Raw genomic sequence first — 19596 nt, 5'->3', positions numbered from 1 at the left:
GTATTTCTGTGTAGCTGGAGGCAGTACCAGCAGTTAAACCAAAAAATATCTGTCAACTGTCAAAACTGTAAAACACATTTCTATTTTAGTTTTTATTTTCTGAATGATGAGACTGGTTGGTGTCTCACAGACTGAATTTACACGTTCACATGTGGTCTTATATGGCGCAAATGTTCTGAGACACTGTTTGGGATTTCTATACTATTCCATCGATCCCACTGTTCGATGTGGATTAACCTGAGCCATTCATTCACACAAGTGTGTTTGGCATCCTGCCACGCTGTAGGCCATATCTGCCCCTGACAGGAACATAACGGCGCTGAACTTCTCATTTGCCTCAAACCACAGACAATAAAACATGCCTTTGTCCTGTTCTCTCCCTGCCTCTGTGTTTGCAGATAGCTTGTCACCTCCTGTCAATGTGACCATCAAAGAGGTGAAAGCAAAGTCTGCTGTGGTGACATGGGACATCCCGGAGGGAGACAACGTCATCGGCTTTGCCATCACACAGCAGGTAAGCAACATGAAAAGAAAACTCACAGCGGAGATGAGCTCTGATATCCTCACTTGTGCTTTTTATCCCATTAAGACCCAGAGCTACTTTTGTGTTAGTTCCCAAATTAATTTTCTCTCCATTTAACCTTTGTTAAGTGATTTATCACCATTTATTATAATATAATAGTCTCCACGTTGCATTTTTCATTCATTTATTCATTAATTATCTGAACCCACTTTATCCTCACTCGGGTCATGGGGGTCGCTGGAACCTATCCCAGCTACTTATGGGCAAAGGCGGGGGGTACACCCTGGACATGTCGCCAGTTCATCGCAGTGCTGACATGTAGAGACAAACAGTCACTCTCACATTCATACCTATGGGCAATTTAGATTAACTGATCTTTGATCTGGTCTTTGGATGGCGGGAGGAAGCCAGAGTACCCGGAGAGAACCCGCACAGACATGGGGAGATTTTGCTTTTTTTTTTTTTTTTCTCCTGTGAAAAATCAGGTATTTTCCTCAATTTATTTTACTGATCATGTATTTTAATCATCATGCTGAAATTCCGTTTGCAGGTTATCATACCAAAATCAGGGAAAACTTGAGAAAAAGTGACTTTTTCAGTCAAATGTATCATTAAGTGAACATATACCTAGTGTCTCCATTCACTGTCACTGATCCAACTCCATGGGTTTTACTGTTTTACTGGTGAATCAATGTTGTAGAAGATGATGGTGTTTCCACATTCACTATGGACTCTCTGAATGTCCAAATGGGTCATATCTGATGACCATGAAAAGATGACAAACTGTATTTTACACCAATTATTTAGATGTATTGATAGGATTAGTGGCTCTAAAGTTATTACACATTTTAGATCAGTAGATGGTTTTGGTCACTGGTGTGTATTTGGGTCTTTATGGGTAATAGAACTCAAGCCAAAAAACACTAATTGGTGTTGGTGACTTAACACTGGCTGTTTGCTGCCATGTCTGATAGTCTTTATTGTGTTGTTGCCTTGCTTGGAGACAGTATGCATTATGGGAATCATCACAGGACGCTGGATCCTGTCGGACTGCCTGTCTGCTCTTTGACAGCAGCAGACTGTGACAGCTATGTGAAAGGGGATAAGTGATATTATTTGCAGCCTTCCTACGCACATATCGTAAACACACACACACATTACTCAGCACCCATTCACAGTCATTAGACACATTACTTTATGTGGGACAAGCTGCCATCTTGGGGATTTACAAATGTTCGTGCACACTCATCTGCAGACATACACGAGTTCAGTGATATGATTGAGGAGGACAGTTGGACGGTCTGCTGCTTTTAGTCGCACGAGGGTTTGTGTGCAAAGGGAACAGAAATGCAGAAGAACACATTCAGTCACATGGTATTTTATATTTTTTTTTATGAAAAAGGCAACTTAAGCTTGAATCTGAATTAACCCATAAAGACCCAGAAGCATCTACTGATCTAAAATGTCTAATAACTTGCTGACCACTAATCCTACCAATACATGTAAATAATTCAGGTAAAATACAGTTTCTCATCTGTTCATGGTCATCAGATATGACCCATTTTGACGTTCAGAGGCTCCGTAGTGAACATGGAAACACTGTCATCTTCTACAACATTGATTCACCAGCAAAGCTCACGTCGTTTAATAAATTACAGTGGTTGCTGACCTTTGTTCTTATGTTCAGTTAACGATATATTTTGTTGAAAAAGTCACTTTTTCCAAATTTTTTTCTGATTTGATCTAATAACCTTTAAATTTACTCCAAGCTTTTATGAACATCTACATGATCAGTGGATTAAGTACAGGAAAATACTTGATTTTCACTTAAAAATCCAAAATGCAAAATGTAGTGGCCATCATATGGAAAGATTTTCAGTTTTATCACTTACTTTTTTCTCCCTTCTCTTCTTTCCTCTCCCATTCTATTTCTTTTAGGTTACTTTACACATTTTCCCTCACCTCCTGTACTTTTCCTGCATGTTTGTATTTAATTTGTAGATTAATCACATAGAAATATTGTAAATATTTTCCTAGCAATACAATTTCAGGAAAAACCAAAGCTTTATTACTTTTGGTTCTTAATGTAGATCTTGGAAAAACAGCCAGTGAGCTTTGGTCTGAGGATCATAAGGGTTTAACTGTCTGATGTGGATCTGATGTGCAGAAATATACTCAGGTGTAAAACAATGTAAGGCTTCAAAAGTAAAGATTTTGCAATAAATTCTGAAATGTACTGGTAACAGTGGTGTACTGTTTGTTTAGACATTACCTGCCACAGAGATTAAATGTGTTGAATCTTAAGATGAAAAAGTGTCGGTTAGCTGATGTTTTCAATGCATATGCTAAAGCAGTGGTTCTTAACCTGGGTTCGATCGAACCCTAGGGGTTCGGTGAGTCAGTCTCAGGGGTTCGGCGGAGGTCAAGACACACACTCGACTCATTAGTCGGGTGTGTGTGTCGGGCTAGGTCCGTGTAAACAAACGGCTTCGGAGACTCTTTCTCTGATTGACATCCAATATACGCGGTGTATTATTGTTGCTTATAGCACTACAACACATCCGGAAGTGTTTATAATCTCTTCCACTTGTCTGACGATGAATTATTTGAGTATTTTCCACATTGTTGTGATGACTTTTGCTACTTCCTGTTAACCACGGAGGCAGACATGTGTAGCGTTTGTTTACATTTTTCGGTCACCGCACTGGTCAGTTACAATCATGTGACAACCGACGCACCGTCGCGGACGGAGAAATCGTATTACGCTAAAGCCGAGCTAGTGCCATAATAAAACAACGATCACAAAAATACTGAAGGAGTAACGAGAACTTTTTTTGATACACTACATGCAATTATCTTTTTTTATGTCAAAATTGCGTGGTTCAGAAAGTTCAGGGCAAGATGAAACGAAAACCGGGTTGACCTGACGGCCTACACATACATATACACAACAGCAGAAGTCACACTGATTTGCAGTAAATATTCATTATAATTGTAGCCTGATGGAAATTAGGTGATGGGTGTGTGTTAAAATGTTAAAAATGATAAATAGCATAAATACAATAAGTTCATTATTGGAATACATAAGGTTAAAAATTAAAACCCTTTCAGTGTGGTAATATTAAAAAAGGTCATGTCTTTGTGAAAAGGTATGTAATTTGTTGTGAGTTCATGCACTGTATTGGTTTTGTTCTTTGAACACAGTGATGTTAATGCACGGTTCATTTTGTGCACCAGTAAAACATATACCTGTGTCTTGAATTTGAAAAAAATCATATTTTATTTTTTAATAAAGAGGGGTTCGGTGAATGCGCATATGAAACTGGTGGGGTTTAGTACCTCCAACAAGGTTAAGAACCACTGTGCTAAAGTGTTATTACACATATATATTAGTTTATGTACATTTAGGCAATAGGTTTAAATATCTTCCACTAGAAAGAACCTGTAAAGTGAATGGATTGTTATGTGCAGACAGTAGTCGCTTTTCCATCGGACATATACGCAAAACTTTACCGAAATTTACTAAATGTTGAAAAAAAGAAGTGTGTAATGTCAGTTTTTCCATTAAATCACAAATACGATGATTTGTTTATTTATTATCGCAAGATGACACAGGAAGTCGTTTCATAAACATGGTGACGAACATAAATATCATGTTGAGTTACAGATATATTCATTATTATTATATATTACCCCTCTATCCTGGACTAAATTAAAAAATTATTCAGTTTCCTGGTATGTTCACATATACTGCACCAAGTTTCTTTTAAAACTATTCTTCTTCGCTTGTTGTAACGTCCGTCAACATCCGTTTTTTTTTTTTTGTTTATTTGTTTTTTTTAATTCAGGTGACTGTAGTTGCAGAAAAAGATCTTTCCATTGCAGGTTGGCATGATATACCAATTGTGCTACTCCCAAAAAACACCTTTTACCAGCTCAAAAAGGTTTAATCAAAAAACAAGAGCTTTGGTGAAATTGTCGTTTTTTTCCCATTAGGTAAATTTTTATGCGCAAGTAATATTCGCACAATTTGAGGGTCAGTGGAAAAGCGACTAGTGTTTTGAAGTAAATCTGGTAGCTCTGAGACAAACATTCCTTTGGAGTAAAACCCATTCTCTCATTAATTCTCATAAATTCGCATTTTTTGCAAAGACTGTATCTTGGAAACTACAGCCAATTTTTGACTTAATGTTTCTTTATTAGTTACACAAATTTGGTAGAGTTTCACTACTTTTATTCTGGAGGCATCTTAGTTGTAGACCAGTGTAAGTAGTAAAGATCAAAGTTAAAATAGGTCAAAAATGTACAGAGGTGCATAACCTTGGAGTTTTCCTGCTCAATGTGGTACTGGTGTTGTCTTCTGGCTGTGTGACTAATTTACATTTAAAGATCACATCAGGAGACTTGTCAGCAAATTACAACAAATGATTGACTGTCAATGCACAACTCAAACCAGCTTTAGAACATTAATGAATCAATGTTCCTATCATCCTCTGGACATGCTTCTGCTTTTACTCATAGGCCATTAGATTATGTTTACCACTCAGCCCTGAGGTTTATTACTGGTGATGGCTACGATACTCACCACTGTGTCCTCTAAGATAAGGTCATCTGGCCTCTTTGACTGAGAGATGCAATATTCACTGGGGCCTTTATATCTATAAAGCCCTGATCAGAAAATTACCATCATACATCACATTGATGTTGGGTTTAAACCCTGGTCCACCAGTGACAGATCCCAGAAGGACTGCTTTAAGTATCAGTGTAGGAGACTCATGGAATCTCTGTCTCTTCTCTTAAAGGTTTTTTGTGAAGTATTAAGATATCAAGTAGTGAAACTACAGATCACAACCAAGTGAATTTCCACAACCTCAAAAAAGGAAAGGTCCTTGTTAGAGTCAGTGTTTGTTTTGACCATCCTTCATTTTTTGTTATGAAGATGTTAACACTACAAACACAGTTAAAGCACATTAATACTTTAAGGCTAAACATCACCTGCTTTGAAATACAAAGAAGAGATTGTCCATTCTGAGGTAGCTCAGAATGGACAATCTAACTAAAAAAATAAATAAATAAAAATTCTCTAATAGCCATTCTTTATCTCATTATATCTCAGTATCGTTGTGATTATCACTATTACAGCTCCACTGTTTAATGGACCGATACAGGAAATCTTTCCCGGCACATGCCATTTCACTGTACAATAAACTCACCTGATGTTCAAACCCGGTCATAAACATATTTCCACTATGCACTTTACTGTCCATATTACTGAACAATTCCATTTTACTTTACACATTACAGTTTATTGTTGCACCTTACTGTTTTTCTACCATTTTTGTTCTTTTATACTTCTAATTTATTATGTAAATGTGTTTGCTCTTGTATTCTTTGTTGATCTTATATTCAGTTGTTTTTGCTGCACTACAGTCAGTCAGTCAGTTATATTAACTTTTTGTATGGATGCATCCTTTTATCCTTGTGTTTTTCTCCATGGCCCAATCTCACCACCACAGACAAACTGTGCTCTAATGGGATGCAACGAAACATAATTTTCAGCACCGAGGTCTTCTCAGGAGTCCCATAAATTTACCGTCTGTTTCACCTTCTGGTTAACTAATTTTACTGAGTGATTGACTGCCTGGTGACAGTCAGTGCACACCATTGTTCAAACAGCTAAAGACATCAGTCTCTCACATTTTATTCTCCAACAGAAGAAAGACGTGCACATGCTGCGGTTCATCCAGGAAGTCAACACCACCACACGCTCCTGTGCATTATGGGACTTGGACGAGGAAACGGATTATATTGTGCATGTGCAGTCCATCAGTATGTCGGGTACGAGCCCGCTGAGCGAACCCCTGCGCTTTCGAACACCAAAGGAGGCCGAGACTCAGGCGTCTAAGAGTAAAGGTAAGGTGGCACAAAGACAAAACAAACACAAACTCATGCTCGGTCATCCATCTGATCCACGCATAAATGGAAATTTCTCAGCTCTGTTTCTGACTTTTTCAAGACAGTGAGTACAGAGGAGGCTTTGGCCTTTTGACAACATCTTGACTGATTTTGTCTAAAAACCAATAAAAATCAATAGTCACACAAAGCGTGAAATGAAATTTTACAACAGAGCACTTCTAAACCTCACCCCCACTGACCACCACTTGGGAATAAAACAGCCGAGGTGGGTGTAAGCTTCAATGTGTATTGATGTGCCACTGCGGGCTTTACCCTGCATGCACCCAGCACAACTCCACAGTAAACCAAAATGAGGAGAGGCATTCATCAGATGTGGCGAGGAGGTAGTCAGAGCTGCAGGGGATGGCGAATCGATGTGCTTTTGGCTGAAGCCCTGCTCCATCTATTCCTTCTCTCGTTTACACTCATCTTTCATGTGATCCAGTGCTATACTGTACACCAATACTTCCCAGAGAGCAGAGCTGGAGGGAATACAGACCTCTGCAGAACACTCGCAAAGCTACACTGAATATACTGTAAATGCAATCATCGTCAAACTGAAGATATGCTCTTGGTGCCACAGAGGCCTAATTAGCACAGGAAATGAATTTTGTGTGTTTTTTCTGTGAGAGGAAAGAATCTAAAGAAATCAATAACAGCACAGACCTCAGATAAACAAGTGGTTTCATGTTCAGGGTTCTTCCGATTGTGCACTTTTTCTTAAGGTTTCAGATAGTCTCCCTCCTACTGTTTTCACCAGTGAACTCTGAACAATGCACAGAAATAAACAGAAGTAATAAACACACATTGAGCGACAGAGATATATATGTATACTGAGCTGTAATTACATATTCATGAGCAACAGAGTCAAAGTGGCAACATGGAAACAATGTACTCTTCAAAATGTTCAGGCCATCGGTGTACCTCAGAGAGCAGCCTTACACTGTTAACTGAGACTGTTATGCAGTAGGTGATTAGGGATGGGAATTGATAAGAATTTAATGATTCTAATTCTGTTATCGATTTTGCTTATTGATCTGAGTCCTTATCGATTCTCATTGGGTGAGGGAATAAAAGAGTACAAACAGATTTGTTTGCATTAACTGTCTTTTATATTTCCATCTCTGCACAGAAAATATAACATACACAGTATGCACAAATAATAACAACAGATGGGGTTTTACAAAGTGAAAGTGAAACCTAACACGTAAAGACCCGGTGCAACTTTTGTGGCAGTTCCCAAGTGCATTTTTCTCCATATTTATACTTTCTTTCTCAAGTGATTTATCACCATTCATTATAATATTATCCTCTTTCTTTGTTTTTTTCCTCAGTGAAAAGTGTAAGTATTTTCCTGCATTTAATTAAGTGATCATGTAGATGTTTCAAAAAACCTCAGAGCAAATTCAACTGTTATATCAGAACAGAGAAAACTGAAAAATGCTGACTTTTTCAGCAAAATATATCATTAACTGAACCTAAACCAAGTGCTGTCATTGATCCAACTCCATGGGTTTTACTCATGAATCAATATTGTTGTAGATGACGGTGTTTCCATATTCACTACTGACCCTCTGAACATTCAAATGGGTCATATCTGATGACCATGAAAAGATGACAAACTGGATTTTACACCAATTATATATATATATATATATATATATATATATATATATATATATATATATATATGTATATATTAGTGGATCAACAGGTATTAAATATTTTAGATCAGTAGATTCTTTTGGTCAATGGTGGATGTTTGGGTCTTTATGGGTTAAGACACTTAACTAATTCCTCTATGTCTCCCGCTGTTGTGCACCTCATTTTCCTTTTCCCTATCTTTGGAAACTTTTATTTGAGGGGGCAGGACATTTGTTGGCCCCCCTCCCGGATGATGCCCTGGTGTTCGCTCTGCCGCTAGATTCACAAGCATTGCTAAGTAGCGTATCAAACACATGACATGCCTGTAAATGAACTGCATGCTGCGTGGACAAACGTTTTTGCATATTGGAGGTATTTCCCCCTTTGAAGAAATGAAAGCGTTGCAAGTCTTACAAGTAGCCCTGGTGTCATCTTTTCGTGTGAAACATAGCCATACTTTGGAGCGTTTCTGCCCTGACGCCATGTTGGCTACATTCTAAACCAAAATAATTGCAGCATGCGTGTGACATCATCAAGCATGCACAACGAAGGCAGAACCATTAAGCAGGCAGGCAAATTATTCCAAGGAATTGAACTACTGGGAACCCTCGATTCCCATCCCTATAGGGGATGGGAATCGAGGAGTGTTTGTTTGCTTGGTTTCTTTGCAAATCTAGAGGAAGAAGCTCCCTGCCTCACTTCGCTTACCCATTCACCAAAAACATTTCCACATACTGGCAGGTTCTGCACACACAAATACTAATGGAAATCTCCCCTTCACTGCAGATTTGCCTCCTCCTGCACATGTTTTCCACTAGGCGCTCATTTCACAAAGCTTCTCTACCAAGAGCAGGTCTGCGATTCATCATCCCTCACTCATATTCAACATCTTTACAGTTTATCTCAACCCCAGACATGCTTTACTGTCTCATTCATGCTTTACGCTCAAGAATGTTGATTTAATTAGCTTAGCTGTGTTGCTACAATGGAGTCTGTTCATGAGAGATGAGCAGTTCTTGAACTTGACATCTCACAGTTAAACAGAAAATCACAGTTTTTTTAATAGTATGATTTTAGATGAAGTGTGAGTTACACTTTTATATATACATTGGACAATGGCTATGGCAGGGAAATCATTTATGCTACAAATATAATCAGTGTTTAGATTCTCTTGAACTTAATTTTATACTTTCTAAAGACATTAAAATGATAGTATTTGTGTATGATCATGCAGTCAAATTACTTGCAAGGTTAACTCATGAGATACATTTTAACTCATCATGTGTTAAATTCCCTTTCACTAGTGGATACAAACCCAAGCAATGCTCAAGTATTGACAAAATAAAACAAAAAGAGGAATATACTGTTGGTCTTTTGCCACAAATAATTACATGGGGTAGCAAGTGTGAGAGAGTGTCTTTCTGCAGCTGTTAGTCTTTTTTCCTGTTATGACAAACTTCCCACAAAGAAAAGGGAGGTTTTCACCATCCTCACTCAGCTTCTCAGCCCTTCTGTTCTGCTATATCATGCTGATCCCAGTGGAAAGAGCAAAGGATGAGCCTGAAATGCTGGATTATTCCACGTGTCTTTGCATTTTTTTCTCACACAATGGGTTTAAGCTTCAGGAGATCAAAGGAAAAGAAAGAGATACAATATAAAAGATAAAAAAAAAAATACAGGGCAACCTGTGCACAAAACAGGAGGAAAAGACACTGAAGAAGAGGAACAGGAAACAGATAAGTACCTGAAAGAAACGGGAAAAAGACAAAAGTCAGAGAGCAGAAAATGCTGCCAGTGAGTTCCTCTTCCATGTCCAAAAACGACTGAGATACACGTTAACATGTGGACCGTCTGATCTAAACCTACATATATTCACACAAACTTTCAATACATGTACTGCAAAATAACCCACCAACCCTGTCAGATCTGATCAAGAAGAAACTCTGCCATCTTGGCCACACATGAAAATTGTCAAAAAATAGGCTGGAACAAAGTGTCCCTTTTGTTCTGTCATACAGAGGTTTGATATCTATGTCAAAATGGATCCACAGTATAAAAAAAACTGTAAGATATCTTTCCAGACAGCCTCCCTTATCTCTGTTACATCCCAAAGGACAAAAACACTACTCACACATTTTCTTTTGCACTATCTGGACACTGAAGCAGAAGCAGCCACATGAAAGACAAAGAAATATTCCTGCCTGGTTTTAGCCCCTTGAAGGAGTAGTTTAACAAAATGCTTATTGTGTAAATGTGGGAATATCCTGTCTGTGTGATGTACGGCTTTAACCTTGTTTAGCACAAATCCTACAAAAACATGCATATTAAAGTACATCTAAAGTTGAAAGACAAACTGTATCATACAACTGTTTCTCTGATTCCAAATGTTGGTTTTAGTCTCTGTAGAGGCAGGACTGTACAAAATGTGGTGACATCACTATGATAACAACACAATATGAGTCACTAAGCCCGGCTGTTGTTTGCTGTGAAAAAGTTCTGTCCACTCCCCAAAAAACCCACACAAGCAAGCTAAACTGCATAAAAGGTTTAACCCTTTTAAGACTGCCATTATAACAGGCCGCCTAGGTGTCTTCATGTTTTCTTCGCCATAAAAGTGTCAGAAAATGTTTTTTTTTTTTTTTTCCAAATCCTTTGTACCTTTGTTTTGATGAAGAACTTAACTTTCAATATCTGGCCATTAATTGTCATTATTATAAATAATAATTGCTTAAAACAGTGTGTTGAAGTGAAAAAGAAACAAACTGACAAAGTATTTAGCGTATTTATAATCAGAAACAACTGTAAATGTAAATTATGAAACTTTTTGAGATGGCAGAAATAAACTTTCAACTATTTTACATCTGTTCAAACATGCTTTTTGGTCTAGAACAGGGGTGTCAAACTCATTTTAGTTCAGGGGCCACATTCAGCTAAATTTGATCTGATGTGGGTCGAACCAGTAAAATAATAACATAATAATATATAAATTATGTCAACTCCAAACTTTTCTCTGTTTTAGAGCGTAAAAAGTAAACTTACATTATGAAAAGGTTTACATCTACAAACTATCCTTTCAAAAGATGCAAATAACATGAACAAACTGAAAAAATAAGTGTAATTTTAATATTCTGTCTTAGTTTATCATTTACACATGTACATTATAATTTACAGATCACAGTGGATCTACAAACACACAAAACATTTAGTAACAGACAGAAAATTGTTAACATTGTACTTACTTCTCTTAAGACATTTCAGGTTATTCACATTTGTTCAGGTTATTCTACTTTGTTTTACTGTAAATACATGAAAATATTTACATTTACAAAGAGAAAAATTTGGAGTTGTCATTATTTGTATGTTACTATGAAAGTATTTTACCGGTTCTGACCCACTTCAGATTGAATTGGTCTGAATGTGGAACCTGAACTAAAAGGATTGTTAATATCTTAATGTAATTTTTGCATTTCACAAATTCATCCCAAGGGCCGGACTGGACCCTTTGGTGGGCCAGATTTGGCCCCCAGGTCCCATGTTTGACACCTGTGGTCTAGAACATTCAGTATCCATATTATGGCTTCGTATTTTTGTTATTTGCGTTTTTTAGGCTGTGTTGAAGTCTGTGAAAAAGGTCCTTTCTACTCGTAATAGCGTCCCACACTGCTGCCATAAAGTGTTATATAGAGAAGGAAAGCTCAGGATCTCAGCTTTCCAATGCCGCTGGAATTTTGTGGATAGCGCAAACGGTTCAGGAGTTACAGCAATTTGAAGGCTGTAAAGTGCAAAATGGAGCGCAAGATTGCTGTTGTTAAAGGGTTAAACATTCCTCTGCAGACACAGATGTTAAGAATTACAATACATAATGCTTTAGTACTGAATGTGTTAACGTGCAAAGTATACTTCTGTTGTCTCTTCTGTCTTTTTTGTTCTTTCACTGTACTAAAGCAGATGTAGTACTTTGTAGTATACATATGTAGTGCATGTACATACTCAACACTATCAACAGCAGGGGGATAGAAATGTACTGGAGCACACTTAGGAACACCAAAACCACCAACAAATCAACACTAGATAGATATCCACCAGCTGTATCACTCACAGAATAAAGTATAAAGCTCATAGTTTACATCTGCATCATAGTATCATCAACTTTCCATCTTCAAACTAAAACTCATAGCTGGTTATTTTGGTTGGTTAAAATAACACTGTGTCATAATCTCCACATCAGCTGATAGTTTACATTATAGCTCAGTTAGCCTAACTCGGTTTTCAGACAATAAAACCACAAATCAACTCTGCTTTGCTACTGTACAGTTTATGTTGTCAATAGCTGCATTACAGATCTGTTTGGAATTGTCCAAACAAGGTCAGAATTGTCACAATTTAGTTTGAACCATGAATCAACAAACAGTGAATTTAGCAAAAATGATAACATCACAGAATAACTTTATACAGTCATAAGCTTCATAATCAAACTCACCCATGTAGAAGAATCACTGCGATTTCAGGATCAAACTCCATTCTTTTCATTTAGAGCTGTGTCCAGTGATGAAAACAACAATAGTGCTTCTCGCTTTTGTCACTGTGTCACTTTCTTTGACTCTAGAAATACTTTTTTAGAGGTTCTCGTTCTATCAATTCTCTTTCTAATGCTTTGGTCAAAGGCCCTGTGGCAAAGTTACTCACAACTCCCTCTAGTGGTCACAAAACTTACAACTTAACACACGACTTAAATAATACATATTAGGAGTTCATATCTCTACAATCCAATACATTGGCATCTTTGACATAACTTCAGAGCACCTTATTACCCTACCCTCCAAAGGGGAGGCAAGGGATATTATTTTTGGTTCAGTTTGTTTGTTTGTTTGTTTGTTAACACTCTAGCAGCAAAACTATTGGTTGAATTGATACCAGATTGGGTTTATAGATTGTCAGTGATTCAGAATAGATATGGTTACATTTTGGGAAAAGAAGGTCAAAGTTCACATTTTTTATCTTTTTTCTCCCTTTTTTTTCTCCCACTTATAATTTCAAATGACTTTAAAAACATACATTTTGTTTCAATTCACTTCAAACTTGACACATATATAGAGGCAATTGATATGCTGACATCAGCACACACACAGACATGATGACATCAGCTGGATTGATGCCAAAATAAGCTACAATATGTGTGAGGGGCGGGGTGTGTTGTGCCTGGCACCACTTGTTCTAGACTGTAAAGTTGTATTATTACATACAACCCCTTTAAATGCTACAGAAGAAAAGTAACAATGCTGAAGAATGAAAAGTAAATACAACTTGTGATTCAGAAAACTGCAGTTGGTCCGCAGTCTGGTCAGTGTGAATCAGTAGAGGTATTACAAGTGACCGGTTAGCCCCACTGCACCCAGCTGGCAACCGTGTCAGGCGCCTTGGGCTGTTGTGCTTTGATTAGTTAATACTGGGCAACAGAGGGCAATCGATCAGCAGAAGTGCTTGTTGCTAAAAGCTACCGGAGCGTAGGGTTCCTGCCACTCAGGGCCCTCCAAATGTCATCCACTGCATCTAATAAAAAGATAGGAGTGCTCCCTATGCTGCTGTGAACTTTTAGATACACCCTCTGGCTTTCATAACATTCAGCTGTGCAAGAAAGTTACGTGTTGTTGCTTTGTTTGGTAGAAGAGCAGCATTTGCTGAATGTGCACACACTGCTTGCTTTGATATCCCTCCTGCCATTCCACATCAAAGATGATGATGAAGTTTCATTGAGGACAGTATGGATTGATCCGTACTGCTGTGATTAACTCACTTTCTTCTTGCCTCATCCTCCTTCACTTTCTAGTATGGAAGATCCCATGTGACCTAGATACAGCCTTAACTATTCTCTTCATGTTCTGCGTCTGATCTCGTCAGTCCATGAGATGTTTGGAGAATTTAGCCTATTAGTTATCGTCTTGGATGTCTGTGTTTGTATATTTCTGTGTATTTGGTTTGAGACAGTTGCCGATATAAATTCAGTCTCAGAAAATTGATCACTTCTTATAAGCGTCTGTCCTCCTACTGCTTCTGCTTCTGGATGTACAAAGAATAGACTGAGCTCCAAAACAGGAACAGAATTGGACACAGCATCATTAAGACAATACGAAAGCTGCAAAATGGCAACACAGCACTCATCACTCAAAAGCTAAAAGCAACACAGAGGATACTGCAAGGACATTTGAGATTTTAAGAGTAAAAATGTCGACTTGTGGGCAGCAGCCGACTCAAATAAAAACAGGAAGTACGTAACTGAAACCCCAAATATACAGTTTAATCACATCTGCTACTGCTGTGCAAATGCACCATTAAAAGGACAGGAAGAGGAATCTGAGAGACAACGGAAAACAGTGGGTGGATGTAAAAGAATTGCACTATATTTGCAATTTTTTTTTTTTTCCAAGATGCGGCCCCTAACTACGTTGCCTGTTTGGAAGGAAAAACAAAGAGAAGCAAACAAAAAGAAATTGGAAATCCATGGTGGAACAAAATATGAACAGGCTTGAATAATATTTTCAGCTGTGTGGTCATGCACTGGAATAATGTTTAAAATTCAGACATCATAAAAATCACCTCTAATCACCATAAGTTGACTTTCACAAGCTGTAATGAAATTTAAAACATAAAGTGGTGATCACAGGAGACTTTCTAATATTTCTGATAAGACACTTGATGCAAAGTTGCTCTCATAACATCCACAGAACTGAGGCGTTCACTGTCTGACACAGCGTCTTGGCATTTTTAATCACAAGAAATCCAATATATTCACCTCCAAGCCTAGCAAACTTGAAGTGTCAGTTAAATATCCCAGTATGAAGTTTTATTTAATAGCAAACATTTCTGGTATGTTGTATAATTGTTCCATTTACAGCCTATTAGTCATTGCTTTCCAAGCACACACTTGCCTGAAGAGTCATTGACAGCATATAATGAACTCTTCTGTGAAAACTTTGAGGCATGCCATCGATTGCCCTTGGACTTTAAATCTGCAGTGAGTTTATTCCCCTTCAGCTTCTAGTATGAGGCTAATTACTCCATGTTGCCTCTTGATTCCTATAGACGAAGTGACCATGGAAGAAGTGGGCCAGACCACCCAGCTGAGGGCAGGGGAGCTCATAATCATTGTGGTGGTACTCATCATGTGGGCAGGTGAGTACAACGCTTTTCAATTAACCACGATCAGAGAACACACAGCTTTCGTTTTGGCAAAAGAAATGTAACTGTGCTTCTCTTTGCAGGTGTGATCGCTCTCTTCTGTCGTCAGTATGATATAATCAAAGACAACGAGCCCAACAACAACAAGGACAAAGCCAAAAACTCCTCAGAGTGCAGCACTCCTGAACATCCAACAGGGGGGCTGTTGCGCAGTAAGGTATAACCCACCCCCCTCCTTTCCCCGGGTGCCTCCCCCTCCGCGGCGCCGGGCAGGTGAATTGTCCCGGCCACTTTTAGACTTTTTCCACTTCATGCGCAATCATAGTGCCATCTGAGCTTCTGCTTCAGGACGAAACTAAACGCTGCTTCAATACGTCCTCATTTTTGTGTGCAATATAACATTCAGCATCAACTGGCAAACACACACAAGTCATGGCTTTTGATAAGTTCTCTTTTGGCCAATCCACAGAGCTGCATTCCATATCCACTTCCTATTTTTAAATGTCCAAATCACACCAGAAAACAGATACAGTCTCTTCCAAACCACCTCAATAATACATCCAAACAGAGAAGCATCCTCATGCTCATTGAAGATTGCACGTTCCTGTGAGTCCTCCAGCGTTCTCATACCTGTCATCTCCTGTTTTCCTTCCACAGTTCCCCAAGAACAACAACAACAACAACAGGATGCCATCTGTCAACATCATTGAGGTGTGACTGCCAGGACGTCTTCTCTTTATCTGCAAGACTTTGTGCTCTCACAAACAACCAGGCCCCTTTTAAGCCCATCTGCTTGTCAGGATGAGGCCGGGATGCTGGGCCCCCTCGATGGCGCCAACTCTCCTTTGGCACGGGGCCCGGTTCTGGGGCAAAGCTGCAGGGCTTCTAGGACCAGGCATAGTGTGGCTGGTGCAGGTCTGAGAGCCCACAGCGCAGAGACAGTGGCGTGGGTTCAGTGGCTCCACGGTGTTCAGTAATTCCGGTGCCATGGGGCAGCAGAGATTAGGGCCAAATGGCTCCGACGGTGGAGAGACTGCTGAAAAACCAACCCCAGGGACCAAAGCCGATATACAGAGCCAGACACCTTTTCATTCTGTTTCTCTTCCCATGTTACTTCTTTCCTCTCACTGTCTTTCATTATGTTATAAACACAAACATGTCCAATTAGTCCACTCTACTGCGCTCCTATTCTTGTTTAGTCCAAAGTAAACACTGTTTCATCATTTAAGTGTTTTTTTACGCTAATTTTTACAAGGTGCCACCAGAACATTTCTGTTGTTCTGGTTTTCTCTTTTCTTCTTCTTTTTCTGTTTAGATTCCCCCAGTGGCAGAAACTCTTTTGCCACCCTGTGGGAAACATTTTGATTCTGCGAGCTTGTTTCCCCCCTCAGGGAATCCAGACTCCACCTGGCTAATTTAGGAGCCATTTCTTAGATGTGCTTTGATGACGCCAGAGCAGCTTTAGAGGGATCACTCCACTCACCACCGGAGCTGAATCATCCAATCATGTCAGAAAAGAAGAAACTCATTAACTCTGAGGATGGCTGGAGAAAGTATCTGATCTAAACACATATATACAGTGAAGTCCATAACGTGACAGGTTTGGAATGAGCTCTGTCACATTTACTTTTGTGGAAATGTCCTCTAACTTCTTTCACGCTTTTCTTACAGATTTCTAAAATGTTACATTCCATGTCCAGGATGAGCCCTTTAGTATTTCCTTGTGTCTTTCTCTTTGGAGGTGATTATTGTCAAAGTGTTGTGGGGACGAAAACGAACTGCCATAAAGGAGTGCATTTGTCTAATTAATGACTTTGTCTTCAGAAGGGGCTGGACGCATGTCTAAGGGATCCCTTATATCAGCAATAACAGCCTTCAGTGAAGCACGGAAGCAAGAACTTGAACTTGGGAAATTTGCGCGCACACAGTAGCCCCTTCGTACAAAAACTCGACCTCCCAGCATGCAAAGTTCAGATAAACAGCTGTATGTTGTAAGAGCGCATGCAAAAATGAGGAAACCTACCATGAGCCTAATTTCCAGGTGATCTGTGTGTGAACTTTCAGAGGAGCGTCTCTAAGCTATAAACATTCTGATCGAGAGCATGGAAATAACTTCGTATGGGCCCAGCCTTTGATCCTGAGACTTCACTTAGATGTCTTGAACAGACATCACCAAGACAGAAGGGCTTCTATTGAGACTTTTTCTCAATTCAAAGTCAACATTTGTGTTGCAGAGGCTAAAACAACTATAAGGGATCAACTTTTGCCATATGTTACTGTGCACTGTATACTGTATGAGATATGGTTCAGCCTCCAACAGACTGCGTTGGGGCGTGAGGTAATAAGAAAATGGTTTATTTGAGGGCTGTTTCAAATTCAGTAGTTACTGCCTTAAAAATAATAAAATCTCATGATTTCTTTCGTAAGACGGTAGGCCCTGTATGTCACATTTGCATCATACTCTTAACCTTAAAAGGAAGTAAGTGATGAAGAACAGGTAAATCTCCTTCTGTCAGGTGGTTTGTTGAAAAGCTCTCGACATTTCAATTTGTAAATACATTTTATATTTCATTCTTGTTTGTCGGTGTCAGTTTTAAGAGCCTTTGATGAAATATGATATGACAAATGTGGAAAATGTAACTTTAAGAAGGTACTGGTACAAGTGAAAAGTGTAGGTGATATTTTTAAAAGCAACTGTAAAAGTCCAGATATTAATAAGCTTTTCATATCCTTTCTCAACTGTTATGTACTTCTCTTACATTATTTCATTGCGCTGCTGATGTGCACAAAGGAGAGACTCTTTTCATTGGGGAAAAAAAAAAAAAGAATGAAAAGTGATGGATGTTTCTTATCATTGACCACGGTGTTCTGAAAGCATATTAGTCAAGAGCTTTTCAGATGTTGAATATCTGTATTGACCGAAAGAACAAGTAGTCTTTTTCAGCCCAAACTGTGTCCTTCTGTGATCCAGTGGGTAGTCATCTGTTGTAAACACAGACACATACTGTACATGTGTGCACACAAACATAACAGGTCACAAGTCCCTGTCAATGCACAAAGTCTGAAGTGTCGGGGGGAAGAGGGAGGCAGTGAAGGCAGTTAGGGGAGAGCAATGAAGGTTACGGTTGAGCAGAGTGGGCAGAATGATGACTAATGCAATGGCAGGCTTTTATCACTCTGCCTCTCTCCCCTTCCACTTCTACTTTTGTTATGAGTGGAAAAGCTCAGCTCCTCCAATAAGCACTGATTCGTGTCAGAGGCTCGAGTGGGTTTAAAGCAATGGCAAAAAGTGGTGGTGGTGGTGGGGGGGTGGTGGTTAAAAATAAATAAATAAAATGAGTTGATTTTGATTAACACAGACATTAAGATGGTGCCTGGACAAACTGGGAGAAGTCTTGAAACAGCGTTCTGCTGCAGCATCCACAGTGATCAACACTTCACTGAAAACTTCAGGCGCTGAAGGTTGAATCCATTCTTCCCCAGGAACACTGCACTAGTAGTTGCCTCCCCGATCAATAGGCATCCTTCTACCCAGTCACGGATAATGATGATTGTCTCCCCGGATGATTTCTGAGAACTGGGGCCATGTCTTAAGTTGCCAGCTATATATTTAACCGCAGCATTCCCTGTAGGCATTTTTTTTTTATTTACTTTCTGCCTACTCAGTTGTTTAAATGAGTGCAAAGGGTTTTACTTTAAGAGCTGACATAGAGATTTAACTCCATAAATTACATCCCTGACAAGGTGTTGTGATCATATCCAGAATACTGCACATTCCTTTGGTTGCTACTGTAAATAGATTATCCCTTATTACTAGTATAATGTGTAGGATTAATATAAACTCTCACTTTAATGTTTAAGGTTGTAGATTTGCATCAGAGCAATGACTTTGGTTGAATTTCCCTTCACACAGATAAATCCAGGTTGAGGCTTGAACATCATTTGATTTTACACAAAGCATATATTGAACAGTAGAGGAATATGAGTCTAATTATTCTGTATATTTCATATATGGTGGTGTAGTGACATTATAATCAGTCAGCCATCCATCAGTCTAAACTCCTGTCATTATTTGTTTCTAGGTTTAAGGACATCAGGACTGTATAGCTGACTCTAGGACAGCTTATCCTGTTATCAGATAGAAATCATTTTCCTTATTCGCACTTAAATGGTGACGACTGTAAGAACTCAACATTCCACTCGAGCCCTGTGGTGACGAACCACTGTTTTAACGACACACTGAGGACTTTCAGCGATGTTCCTTTATGTGTGACACGACCCTCGAAAACTATTCTTGG

At 38.9% G+C, this 19596-nt stretch overlaps 1 protein-coding gene across 2 annotated transcripts in view; it reads left to right on the top strand.

The window, feature by feature from the left end:
* Nucleotides 1-18607, top strand: part of fndc5a (fibronectin type III domain containing 5a) — a 39032-nt gene extending 20425 nt beyond the window's left edge. Inside the window, exons 2-6 of one of the 2 annotated variants that reach the window (XR_003934585.1) lie at nucleotides 399-514; nucleotides 6238-6436; nucleotides 15203-15292; nucleotides 15382-15571; nucleotides 15956-18607. Coding sequence is in view for 1 of the 2 variants with exons in the window: in XM_030127403.1 (XP_029983263.1) it covers nucleotides 399-514; nucleotides 6238-6436; nucleotides 15203-15292; nucleotides 15382-15515; nucleotides 15956-16015 (599 nt within the window). In the remaining variant the exon portion in view is untranslated. The remainder of the gene's footprint in view (nucleotides 1-398; nucleotides 515-6237; nucleotides 6437-15202; nucleotides 15293-15381; nucleotides 15572-15955) is intronic. The other variant, XM_030127403.1, reaches the window with a different exon arrangement.
* Nucleotides 18608-19596: the final 989 nt, after the last annotated feature.

This window comes from Sphaeramia orbicularis, chromosome 22 (assembly GCF_902148855.1).
Source record: "Sphaeramia orbicularis chromosome 22, fSphaOr1.1, whole genome shotgun sequence".
NCBI lineage: Eukaryota > Metazoa > Chordata > Actinopteri > Kurtiformes > Apogonidae > Sphaeramia > Sphaeramia orbicularis.
Note: the sequence above shows the minus strand (reverse complement) of the source record. Positions and strands in the feature narration are given on the sequence as shown.